The sequence below is a fragment of the Gigantopelta aegis genome, chromosome 3, assembly GCF_016097555.1.
Source record: "Gigantopelta aegis isolate Gae_Host chromosome 3, Gae_host_genome, whole genome shotgun sequence".
Taxonomy (NCBI): domain Eukaryota; kingdom Metazoa; phylum Mollusca; class Gastropoda; order Neomphalida; family Peltospiridae; genus Gigantopelta; species Gigantopelta aegis.
In genome coordinates this window covers 92,073,450-92,086,520 of record NC_054701.1, presented here as the reverse complement: position 1 = coordinate 92,086,520, position 13,071 = coordinate 92,073,450, and the positions used below count along the sequence as shown (strand labels likewise).

Genomic DNA, 13,071 nt, shown 5'->3' with positions numbered 1-13,071 from the left:
TCCATATACTGCTGGGCGAAATCGCCGTACTATATATATCTAACTATAGAGGAATTTTATTATTTAAAATGTTTATATTACTAACATTACTGCGAGATCGACCGGTGGCGAAATCGCCGGACTCTAGTCATTTCATACCAGTATATAGAAAACGAATCGACTACAGCATAAAAGCAGTGTTTGTTTTGTTTTTTAAATTTATTTTGACACACACATCAAAATAAATATTATATGATAAGTAGAGGATTTGTCATGAGTGTTTATTAATATCGAAAATATCAACCGAGTCTATGTTAATCGGTATTTATCGACGCTCTGTCCAGACAAATACCGATTAACTAAATATATTTAAATTGCATTAATAGAACGAAATGGGGTTGTGGTATTTTTATCTCTTAAAAAAAATCCAAAGAAAAAAATGCATACTATTAGGCCTATTGGTAGGCTACTTTGGAGCAAAAACAATCACTCACGATACCGAAGTGATAATGTTCTTTTCTTTGGGACTACGTAATTGGTCAGTTCTGTGGTTTTAGATGGGAAAGTCTACTTTATCAAGAGTTTTACAGAATGATTTACAGTAATAAAGCATGACGGCTGATACAGTCCCTTACCATTTTAGGTATGGCAGGTATATCCCAATACCCTGTATGTGGTGGTTTAAAAATATCGCTTGTATTTGTTTAGGCAATTTTGTGTCTATACTGCGGTAATTAATGGTTTGTCTACCTACAAATATACACCTGCTAATCAGGAATCACAGGTGGAGGCCACTGAAAGTACCGGTATAGACCAATTAACTAAGAAAACACTCCGTTTATCATTTATGTGCGTAGGTCATTGCATGGACAAAACATGATACAGTTATTTCGACACTGACAATAGTGGTTTATTCTGTATTGTAAAATAATATATACTTATTGCTGGCTTACTGGGATAGATATTATTACAGAACATTGTGCAAAAAACAGGTACGCTTGTTTCTTAAGTTTTAAAAACAATTCCTGACGTGACGCATTAAATATTATGTAACCAAAGTAATACGCCAGATGGCATATTCACTGGGATGGTACAAAATGTCTTAGCCCGTTATATTTGTTTTACTGTTTTGAGATATTTTACTGATCCGAAAAACAGTTAAAAGGATTGCACAACAGGCAGAGCCTGTATAAGTGCTATCCTAAACAAGATTGACATCAGACAATAATCAATATTCCCAATCATATATAAAACATAATAACATAATGTCCAATGCGCCCGTTATACATAACAGTCGTCACATTTAAACGTTTTATTAATTAAATATAATAATATACTTGTTGATTGATTGAAACATATTTTATTGCTTTTTAAAGAACAATAAATGGATTAGGCACAAGTTACACAACTTACTAGGCCTTCTTGTTGATATTAAGCAATAATGTGCATTATATATCATTGAATATGCATACTAGTCCAAAAGCCTCGCACAAGTATCCTTTTATTTAAGGAATGATCAGGCAAGGCTTTTGGACTCCGACTTGTGTGTATATTGAACAATATTTAATGCACATTATTGTTTGAAAATATTGGTATATTTAATTGATAAAACGGTAATGATATGAATTGACTAAACAGTATGGGGCTAGTTGACCAACCGCTGGGACGTGTTGGTAGGGGGCGACTTAGTTTTGGGGCGAGTTGACCTGCTCCCCATTCGATTTGTTTGCAGTAAACAGTATAAACCATGTGACCGCTAGACTGATTTTGACAGTTTTCAAAGATAAAACGACAGTCAAACGGAAATAGACCCCCTTGCTAGGAACACGTGGAAACCCCGCACTTCCTTTTTACGGCAACATGGCTCCAAAGAAGAAGGCAGCAGCAGCGAGTGAGTGAAAAACCATGAAAAGGAAATTACGAATCGCCGTTGAATTAATATTTTTAGATTAAAATGAATAAATTATACACCTCCTCAGATTACAGGTTCAGTTTCATTTGTAACCAACACATTTTGCACTAATATAACAAAACACACACAAATAGTGAAATACACACGCATACATTACATTTTACTGAGGCAGAACATTTCCATTTTTAGGCTATTGTCCGTTTGCGTCAAAAGGGAACCGATGAATTGGCATGTAACTTCATAATGAATAAGATAACATTCATATAAAAAACCATATTGCAGGGTTTCTAAATTATGGTAGTCCCACTCCCATGATATTCAATGTTGGGCTAGTAAATAACTACTGCCATGCCCGACAGCTAGTGAATTTTTTTTTGTCAAATGCAGCATTTAAGTCTTATTTTGTAAATATTAGTATCATGTTAGTGTATTTTAATCTCTATCTCCCTCTTTAGGTGACATATCTGATTATAACGTATTCAGTAAAGTAAAGTAGGGCTAGTAAATTTTTAATCGTTTATAGTAAATGTTTTAAATCACTGATCTCATGGCTAGTGCATTTTATAAACATTCTAGAAGCCCTGCATATTAATTTATTAAGTTTTAAACCCATGCCATCTCTAATTGTTTTGTCTTTTTTTTTTTGGTGGGGAGTGCAGGGTAAATTAAAAAACAAATTCTTTACAAATTGCCATCAAATTGCATATTTTAAATCTTCCTTTCTGATACAGGTTTTAAGACAATTGATGGAATATCCACAAAACCGTAATATATTATCAGTGCCGTATCTCTGCACAATGCAGTCTAATGGTCATTTCAGTATTCGAGATTAAACATTTTGGGTAGTATCCCAGTTGGATACTAACATTTTAAAATCTGGTATTCCACCTGAGAATTTAGTATCCCACTTAAATGAAATTCATAAATAACATTGTAACAAACTTGGACGACACTGTTCTCATTCCCAATCTAATGTCACACTGCAATTCGTGAAAATCACAATCAAAAGGAATCTGCAAAAATATTTGCTGCATCTATTTAATATATCAATTAATATTTAGCAGTAATCTATAAGTGTTTCTGACATTACTAATGATAAACCATATCAACTTTCTGCAGATGTGGAATCAATATCTCAAATAAATTTTGAAGGGAGGAAACTTCCAACAAAAACAATATCGACTTAGCGGTTCCCAGTCTGGTGCTATGCCAATATTGCTCCAGTGTAGCATTAGACTGGGTATGAGTAGGGGGAGATATTGTTACGGCATAGCATTAGACCGAGTACGAACTAGAAAATACTGTTACTTAACTTCACCAGTACATGACGACTTTCATTGTTTAAGCGAAAAATAAAAATGGAGCTCTATCTAGTGCCTGGGTTATAAGAGGACAGCCACTCCTGAGGACATTGTTTACTGGAAATTTGACACCTTACATTGCCACAAAGTTTATTTTATCCTCCTGATATCACCACAAAGAGGACTGCCACTGACTAGTTTATTAAAGCATGCACCATTGCTACAATATACCTTTAGATTCTCTGTACTGCATTATCTTACTTTTAGAGAGAATGCAAGTCAAGCTACATGTCTTTGGTGTTCTAACATTGTTTTCACTCCTATATTAAAAATTAGATTTAATCTATAATTTAATGGTACTTTGTAAAAAAAATGTTTATTTATACTGGATTTCTTTTTCAATTTTTTTTTTTAAAACTTGTAACATATTTTTATTTTTATTTTTTATTTTTTTTTAAATCTTTATTGTTCCAGAAGAATATGTAGTGTTAGGTCCCTAAATCACTACAATACATAGTATATATACTCTTCAAAAAAAGAAATGCAAAAGGGTACAAATGGGTTATAACTCCGATTTTATGTTTCCTACCGGTTCATGCTTTGTGAATATAAGGTCATTGCATGTCCCAAACACATTCCCACGGTTACATTTGATAAAACGCAGCTACTGTACAATAAAATTCCAAAATGTGAATATTCGCAAAAACGCAGCCACGTGTAAACCATGTCACCACTGCACGTGCGTTGTCTGCACGTGCAACATGAACACCGACAGTATAAAAGTGCAGGGTGTTCGCTTGCCTGGCCTCTGTATCTGGCCGACAGTTGACAATCCAGGACATGCCACGTCTCAGTGAACCGCAGAGAAACAATGCCATCAGCCGACTAGACGCAGGCGAATCCAGAACGGCCATTGCCAGGGCATTCCATGTGTCCCCAAGCACCATCTCCAGACTGGGGGACCGTTACCAGCAACATGGATCAACACGTGACCTCCCTAGATCCGGTCAACCACGGGTCACTACCCCCGGGCAGGACCGCTACATCCGGGTACGCCACCTTCGGGAACGATTGACTACTGCCACCTCCACAGCCGCAGCAATACCAGGTTTGCGCAGGATATCCGACCAGACCGTACGGAACCGCCTACGTGAGGTAGGAATTCGTGCCAGACGTCCAGTTCGAGGTGTCATCTTAACACCACAACACCGTCGACTCCGACTGCAGTGGTGCCAGATTCATCGACAATGGCCTCAACTGCGATGGAGACAGGTGTGGTTCAGTGACGAGTCCCGATTTCTGCTCCGACGTCATGATGGAAGATGTCGCGTGTATAGGCGTCGTGGTGAACGTTATGCGGCAAACTGCGTGCAGGAAGTGGACAGATTCGGCGGGGGTAGTGTCATGGTGTGGGCAGCCATCTCACACACTGGCAGAACTGACCTGGTCCACGTGCAGGGCAACCTGAATGCACAGGGCTACATTGACCAGATCCTCCGGCCACACATCGTTCCAGTTATGGCCAACGCCAACGCAGTGTTCCAACATGACAACGGCTTTCCTACAGAACAACAACATTAATGTCCTTCCTTGGCCATCAATATCACCGGATTTGAACCCAATTGAGCATCTATGGGACGAGTTGGACCGACAGCGACAACCACAGCCCCAGACCCTGCCCGAGCTGGCAGCAGCCTTGCAGGCCGAGTGGGCCACCATCCCCCGGGACGTCATCCGTACTCTGGTTGCTTCAATGGGCAGGCGGTGCCAGGCAGTTGTCAACACACGCGGAGGCCACACCCGGTATTGACTCGAGATGACCTTGACCTTGGTGGTGTGTCCTATCACTTACTCAAATGGACTAGAGTGAATTGTGAACAATCCTGCAACATTTGGTAATTATCGGACTCACCATTCAATAATTAAATCAATTCTCCAAATGTTACAACAATGTGGTTTTGCGTTTCTTCTTTTGAAGAGTATATATTAATAACAACGTATACAGGTAATTACATAGACATATCTAGTACGAAGAAATATTACTTTAAACTCTTCTAGGGCATTGACTTAAATTTAAAAAAAAAGAAAAGTGAGAGAAAAGAAAAGAAATAAGGAACGAAAGAAGGAAAAGTTACTGCATGCATAATTGCTCTTATATGACGTATATTCATACAGATACCCACATACATAAATACCTATATGCATACACATATATATTATACATGTATTCACACACATCTACCAGAAATATACGGCAGAGATTAAATTAAAGTATTAGTCAAACTTCGTTAACTCGAAGTTGAAGGGGACAACGAAATAGTTCAAGTTTCAGGGAGTTCGAGTGTTCGAAATTTGTACAGCAGACCTCAAAGTGAAACTGCATTGCAGTATTATCATTTCGTTGATATCGGATGTTAGCACATTTCTTCTGTGTATATGATAAAACTAAGTAAATATTAACAGAAACGAGATAAATTCGATCAATTTGACGTACATCTCTATGTACTTTTATTGTATTAATTGACAGTAAAGTAAAAAAAAAAAAACGAAAACTGAAAGCACGTACTTACATATAACCGGAAGTAAGCGATAAATTAAAGTTGATATATTTTTCAAATGTCAAAACAAGGCGGAACGTAACGTAATAAATTAAAATACTGAATGTCGATTAGCACTAAGTACGTTTGTTTACCAAATAAAAAATACACAATATAAATAGCAAAATTATTGTAAATCACAAAAATCATTTTAAAAACCCTCACTAACATAGTGAGACATAACATAACAAATCAAAACGCTGTATGCCAAATAGCACTAGGTTATGTACTTTTTTGCACTCGTTTAAGAGAAAAAACAAACGGCGTTAATTGTTATTACAACAGTTCTTTGAAGATTACAAGACTATCCGTACTTTGTGTAATGAGGCCCGCTGCCGTCTACAAACACCGACAACCCAATGCAGGCATGTAGGATCATTTCGTTCTGCATAGTCGGCGATCTATTATTCTGTAATTACCGCGTGTATCATTGATAGCCGAGACCAGTCAGGACACTCACGCTTGGCTTGGGTGACAATTCATTTTTCTTTAAAGTATATCCGGTACAGTTAAAAGGCTCAGTCACTCCACAAACTTCGAGATTTGGAAGTGCAATATCCCTTATTTTTTTATGGTGGGACCACAAAATTACTTTGAGAGAGAGAGTTTTTCGAATGTTCGAAGTTTGAGTGTTCGAAGTCTGTTATTACTAGTTTGTATAGCAGTTCGGCCGGGACCGCCGTTTCACTTCGAGAGATCGACGTTTACGAAAGATCGAAGTTTGAGTTATCGAAGGTCGACTGTATATTTGTGCTAAAATGTAGTCTGAATTATTCATTATGAAGTTAAATACCATGTCATCGCTTAACCGTTGAAGCAAACAGGACTATATACGGTGAGCACAAGGAACATAGTTTCGATTTTGGCTGTGCAGTTAAATTTCAATGTCATAATGGAAGGTTAGTTGAATTTGAGAAGGGCCAGTAAAAAAGTTCTTCAACTGGCCCTGCTGGCGACCATGGTTTTCGTGTTAATTTTCAACCCTGGTGATGTCCTAGCTACATGAACAACGCATCTGAAAATCAATGTTTGCTACATTTTTGTATAAGCTGACAAGAAGAATGGACACTTGACAGCTATCATGACTTCACCAATGTGATAGTTGATATTCTGTAAACTGTGTGTTCTCAAATGTACTTAACTGTTAGAAAATTTAACACATAATGTTTACATTTTTTGTAACATAAATTGTAATAATATTAAACATTGTATATAATGTAGAGAAATGTCTTTATATAGGCTAATACAGTTGACCAATCCCAATGTAAAATATTAACCGAAATAAATATATATTTTTTTGAAATCACAATGTTAAATCACACTACTAACAGGATTTCTGCCTGAGGGTAAAACGGGTATGGCGCAAATACCCCCCCCCCCCCAAAAAAAACCCCTCAACAACAACAAACAAACCCAACAACATTGCATGTTTTATTTTTTTTAAGTTAACATATTAACAAAATTAATGACTTAATACTGTATGATTTTTTTTTTACCCTAACCCTGAACTTAACCATGTTCTGTTGACTGGTAGCATTCAGTTCTATAGTGCCATACCCCAAACACAATTTTCTAGCAGAAACAGTAAGGCCCACCCAAAATGGATTGTTTTCAGTCGGGTTACAAACAACCCGCCTAGATCCTGAAAAGCTTATTTAGGCTGGCTGTTTTTTTAGCCTGCCTGCTTATTTTAAATGACAAGGCCTAATATTGTGACAAATAAGAAGATAGTTAAATTTATATACCTTTTTTTTTCTCCTTGTCCTTTAATCTATTATCTGACATTCGCAGAGCCTGCCACGAAGGCACCAGAACCAGCGACAAAGACGATAAAGGAGAAGGCTTTGAAGGCTAAAAAGGCTGTATTGCGTGGGGTGCATGACAAGAGAAACAGGAAAATCCGTACCTCTGTTCACTTCAGAAGACCCAAAACGTTGAAGCTGAGAAGGGCCCCAAAATACCCACGAAAGAGTGTCCCCAAGAGAGATAGGTAAAAAGACAATGATTGTGTCGGAACACAGCAGTTGGTGTATTTTGGTGTTTAGAAGGAGCCATTTAATTCTTCAAATCCGGCAAGATGTTAATATAAAATAAAATGGCTTTGTTAATTTTAAGCTATAAGCATTGGGATAAACTTCATCAAGGAGACACCTCGTATAATATGAGGCACTGGCATAGGAAACTGGGGCATGTGTTTTTATATATTTATATATATATATGTGTGTGTGTTTGTATGCCCCCCACCCCCATCCACCCACTTTTTGACACCTTGCAAACATGCGAGTGCATAGCAACTGATGAAATCGTCATATTGTCTGGTTGCAATCTTCTATTCTCATACAAGGCACTCCTAGTATGTGTGGTCGCATTTAGTAACATCTGTTATTTCATTTAGTAGGCACCGTTTCTAAAGGAAATTGATGCCATATGCATTGTACTATTAAAATCAGGTTTTGATAATTAGTATGTATCTATTAATATTAATTAATTTCTTTCTATTTTTCATTTACTTATTTGTTAAAATATGCATCTTCAATATAATCCCATGTACATTGGTGCCTAATCATTATTATATTAATACTGATATGTTTGTTTACATTTGAATTTTTGTTCTCAGGTTAGACAAGTACAAGATTGTCAAATATCCCTTGACAACAGAGTCTGCTATGAAGAAGATAGAAGACAACAACACACTGGTGTTTATTGTTGACAAGCGAGCTAACAAACCCCTCATTAAACATGCTGTGAAAAAACTTTATGATATTGAGGTGGCCAAAGTGAACACACTCATCAGGTAAGAGAGAATTAACAGTAGCAATAAATCATAGATGTTTCCAGGAAAAACCGTCACGTCATTGGTTCATAAGATTAATGTGTGTCTGTGGTCAACATGCCTTCCCTACATACCAGGAGGAATTGTACACTATTGAGAGGGGTATATGTATGTATTAAGAGGCCAGATTAAAGCACTATACTATTAGTGATGGTAATTAGTGGCCTAAAATCACAGATTACATTTGATGCTGCATTATTATAGTATTAAATTACTGTAACCTGTTAATGTTTTATACCATATGAAACTGAAATATTTTATTTCAATGTATTAACTGCTTGGTGATCATTTATCACACCAGCATTTGTCTTGCCTTTTCCAGAGGCAGCTATAGCTGCAAGTTTTGCCTTTAGCTCCATTTCTCACCAACTATATGTCCACGACCAATGAAACTTTGTTTATGTTTGCACTTAGAATGTTCATCTCGAATTAAAAAGAGAAATTAATCATTTGTTTTTTAAATTGTTTAATTTGGGTTTTTTAAAATGCATTGATAAAACCAAGGACATGGTTTCTGTCATAACTTCTTGTATTGTTTGCAAACTGAAGACAATTTAGTGTACCCTTCTTTTTTTAGACCCGATGGTGAGAAAAAGGCCTATGTGAGACTCGCCTCCGACTACGATGCATTGGATGTAGCTAACAAGGTTTGTATTATTGTACTAATGTGAGTAATGCCACATTGGATGTAGCCAACAAGGTTTGTATTATTGTACTCATGTGAGTAATGCCACATTGGATGTAGCCAACAAGGTTTGTATTATTGTACTCATGTGAGTAATGTTTGGCTTGTTTTGTTCCTGTGAGTAATGCCACAATAGATGTAGCTAACAAGGTTTTTTCTTGTATTCCTGTGAGTAATGCCACAATAGATGTAGCTAACAAGGTTTGTCTTGTATTCATGTAATGCCACATTGGATGTAGCAATCAAAGTTTGTCTTGTTGTATTCATGTGAGTAATGCCACATTGGATGTAGCTATCATGGTTTGTCTTGTATTCATGTGAGTAATGCCACAGTAAATGTAGCTATCATGGTTTGTATTGTACTCATGTGAGTAATGCCACATTAGGTGTAGCTAACAAGATTTGTCATGTTTCTCTGCCACATTGGATGTAGCTAACAAGGTTTGTGTTCTTGTACTCGTGTGAGTAATGCCACAGTGGATGTAGCTAACAAGGTTTGTGTTATTTGTCTTGTGTGAGTAATGCCACATTGGATGTAGCTAACAAGGTTTGTAATGTTGTACTCGTGTGAGTAATGCCAAAAAGTAACTGGTCCCTGGTGACATGTTTATTTTTCACTTTGTGTGCAATTGCTCTTTAAAACATGTTCCACTGACCTGTCAGCTACTTCTAGGATGAAGGTTTCTTAGTTTTAGTCCCATAATGGCATACCAGTCCAACCGGAGGGGATTATAGGTTTTGTGTTTTGTCTGTCAGTATTCAATAATTGTAATATATTATATTATGTTCATAATTTAAGGGGGGGGGGGGAATAGTAGTTTTTTTTTTTTTTTTAAAGTCGTGGCAATTCGGTTGGTACCTCAGGAGCATCCCAATCGGAACCAGATTTTTTTGGGAATCTATATTTGTGTATATTTTATGTCAACACACCTTACCTGTCCCTGGAATAATTCTTGTGGACACCTCTAATTAACCAAGTATTTTACAACTTTTGAATTAATGTGCTCTAGTGCAATCTGATTAAAATTAGCTGTATTGGGTCTGGCCAGTAGATCTAACAGCATTGTGTGGACTCCCATGTCCAGGTGACATTTCAACTATAAATAACAATTTAAATATCGACAAATTACACTTTGCCTTTTATAGCGTTATTCGGGAGCATACAAATTCTAAAAATATCGGTCGAGACTATTTATGCAATCGGCGAACTTGATGGTCAATTTCAACATTGAAAAAACAGGGTGGGAAGTACAATAATAAACTTTGGATTGTATACTAGTATAAACAGATTTTATGGCTATGCCATCACGGTTGGGATTTTTTCGTGTCGAAACAATTTTATATAAAATTTTATATTGCAGTTAGTTTCTGGCATACTTCGTAATTCACCCGAATTATTTTGTATACCCTCGGCATAATCCCGAATGTTTTCAAATTCTTTTCAAATCACTGGCATGATTTTGCAAGTACGGTTTTGATTGGTCGAGTGAAAGGTCAACTGGACATGAGCTCCAACAGAGTGCTGTTAGATCCACATGTAATAGTGGAGCTAATTTTAATTAGATGATGATGTTAAACTAAAGTAACTTAAATTTTTTAACTGTTGATTAAAGTGCTAATACTAAAAACATTGTTTTTGTCCAAAAGAAATCTCTGACTTGACTGGGTAGCAAAACGTATCATTGCTCATGTTCAGCAGCCAAATATTTTTGTAATTCTTTATAGCATATATTTTATGTAATTAAATTTTTCTTATTTTTCAGATTGGTATCATCTAAACGAAGAAAATAAAAAAACTAACATTTATCCAGTAGTTTTTTAGTTGTTTTTTTTTACTGCTGTTTTCCTGTTTCTCTACTTTGTTCATTATGACTTGTTTGGTAGTGATGGTCTGCGATCAGTGAAACAAAGCTTGCGAAGTAAACATCATATATTTCGTAATCAAGATCGAATAAAATACTGGAGAGATATACGTGGGTATATTCTTGGAAATTGTATATTGCTCTACTGTTTAAAGCCGCACACCCTAGTTCCATCCAGCGAAAATAAATTATAATTTAGTTAATCTACAAACCTGTAACACACTTAGATCACGTTTTTATCAAATGGAGTGAAAAAAGCAGGTTTTATATCGATAAATACCATGGGAATCCCCATGCCCCAATTGCTTGAAATAATTTTGAAAGTTAGTATTCTGATGTCACCGGTAAAAGCACAACAATGCCTACGTCACGACAAATTTCACAGACTTGGGGTGCGTTCGTTTCACCTCTCCTGGACATGTTCCAACTGTTCTTTCCTGGTTGTATCCCCTCTTCAGATATTGTAAGACTTAGCAAAATTATTGGTTTTAAGGGTTTGTAACGTTTTGTATTGAGACCCTTGCTTGTCTGAACTTTATTGTTACTGAAAATGTTAACGAACTGTGAAGAAAAATCTCACAAATGAACAACAAATCGGATGTTTATTGCGCGAACCGTGCACGAGAAAACAAACCGAACCAAAATGATAACGGTCACGTGATATACCAACGTCTGTGACATTAAAAATAGATTGGACCTCGCTTGCTTAACGTTTTCTCGACACGTTTTGTGAAAAAATGCATTTCGTGGTTTTACAAAGATCAGGATTACCAAAAAGCAATTAAGGTGAATGGAAATGTGTATTCTAAATAATAAAATGTAAGTAAAGTGCAATTTTATTTGTGAAAAATGGGGTTTAATAGCGAAAAACAACGCCGTAATGGTTAACAAATAAACGTAACTAGGGTGTGTCCCTTTAAAGTCCCCTTACCTAGATGGGGCGGGATGAGTAGCCAAGTGGTAAAGTGCTTGCCTGATGCATGGTCGGTCTAGGATCGATTCTCATAGGTCAGCCCATTAGGCTATTTCTCATTCCAGCCAGTGCATCACAAGTGGAATATCAAAGGCTGGTATGTGGTATCCTGTCCGGGATGGTGTGTATAAAAGATATCTTGCTACTGATGGGGAAAATGTGTGTTTCCTCGGACAATTAATCAAATGTTGACATCCAATTGCTGATGCTCTAGTGTTGTCGTTGAACAATTTAAAGTGAAACTAACTTATCTTTGCATTACTGGACATTAAAGGAAATCCTTATCCGAGCCAGATCTTCATCAATTCATATAGGATGGGTGTGTTGCATACTATAACTAGGTCACTGAACTACTTTTCATGCATTACTGCACATTAAAGAAAATAGATATGGGCCATATCAACGGACATTGGAAATAAAACGTTAACAGAAAGTAATCCTGTTACGTCAGGTCACATGTTTTAACGTGCACGTGCAGAACAAGCTGTTGTAGCACACGCCTTGCGTTTGTCTTTACCCTTGCCTTTCAGTATTTTATAGTGGTTTGTTACTGAAGAGGTGCATGTGAACGGCATCAACGTTATCACGGGAATGAGCAACATGCGTCCAGCAGCATAAACTGTTTATTGGGAATATGACATTTTCAACATGTTTATAATTTCACGCAAGAACACCACACATGAAAATATCCTAGGTCCCAACGGTGAATCCATGCATCTGCCAAGAAAGGCCGTCTACTGCATTTTTACAGAACTGAATAAATGTAACATTAATCTGAACTGAACAGAAACTTGCAAGACGACATGTATAAACTTTTTTCTTCTTTTTTTTATATATATAAACTAGAACTTTGTTTAGGGTTCAATAAACTGAAATCAATGGATACAGCTCATTTGAAGTCGGTTTCGCGAATTAGACGCATATTTCTT

The 13,071-nt window shown here is 36.7% G+C and overlaps 1 protein-coding gene across 1 annotated transcript; it reads left to right on the top strand.

The window, feature by feature from the left end:
* The first annotated feature begins 1,714 nt into the window (after positions 1-1,714).
* Positions 1,715-11,113, top strand: LOC121369346 (60S ribosomal protein L23a-like). Its single transcript, XM_041494349.1, has 5 exons — positions 1,715-1,870; positions 7,581-7,779; positions 8,407-8,583; positions 9,200-9,269; positions 11,071-11,113. Exons 1-5 carry the CDS (start codon positions 1,840-1,842, stop codon positions 11,083-11,085), a joined length of 492 nt encoding a protein of 163 aa, XP_041350283.1. The 5' UTR covers positions 1,715-1,839; the 3' UTR covers positions 11,086-11,113.
* Positions 11,114-13,071: the final 1,958 nt, after the last annotated feature.

Coding starts and splice junctions, on each gene's coding strand:
- LOC121369346 (XM_041494349.1), top strand. CDS start 1,840: ATGGCTCCAAAGAAGAAGGCAGCAGCAGCGA. Junction 1,871..7,580: donor GAAGAAGGCAGCAGCAGCGA/GTGAGTGAAAAA, acceptor TGACATTCGCAG/AGCCTGCCACGAAGGCACCA. Junction 8,584..9,199: donor AAAGTGAACACACTCATCAG/GTAAGAGAGAAT, acceptor TTCTTTTTTTAG/ACCCGATGGTGAGAAAAAGG.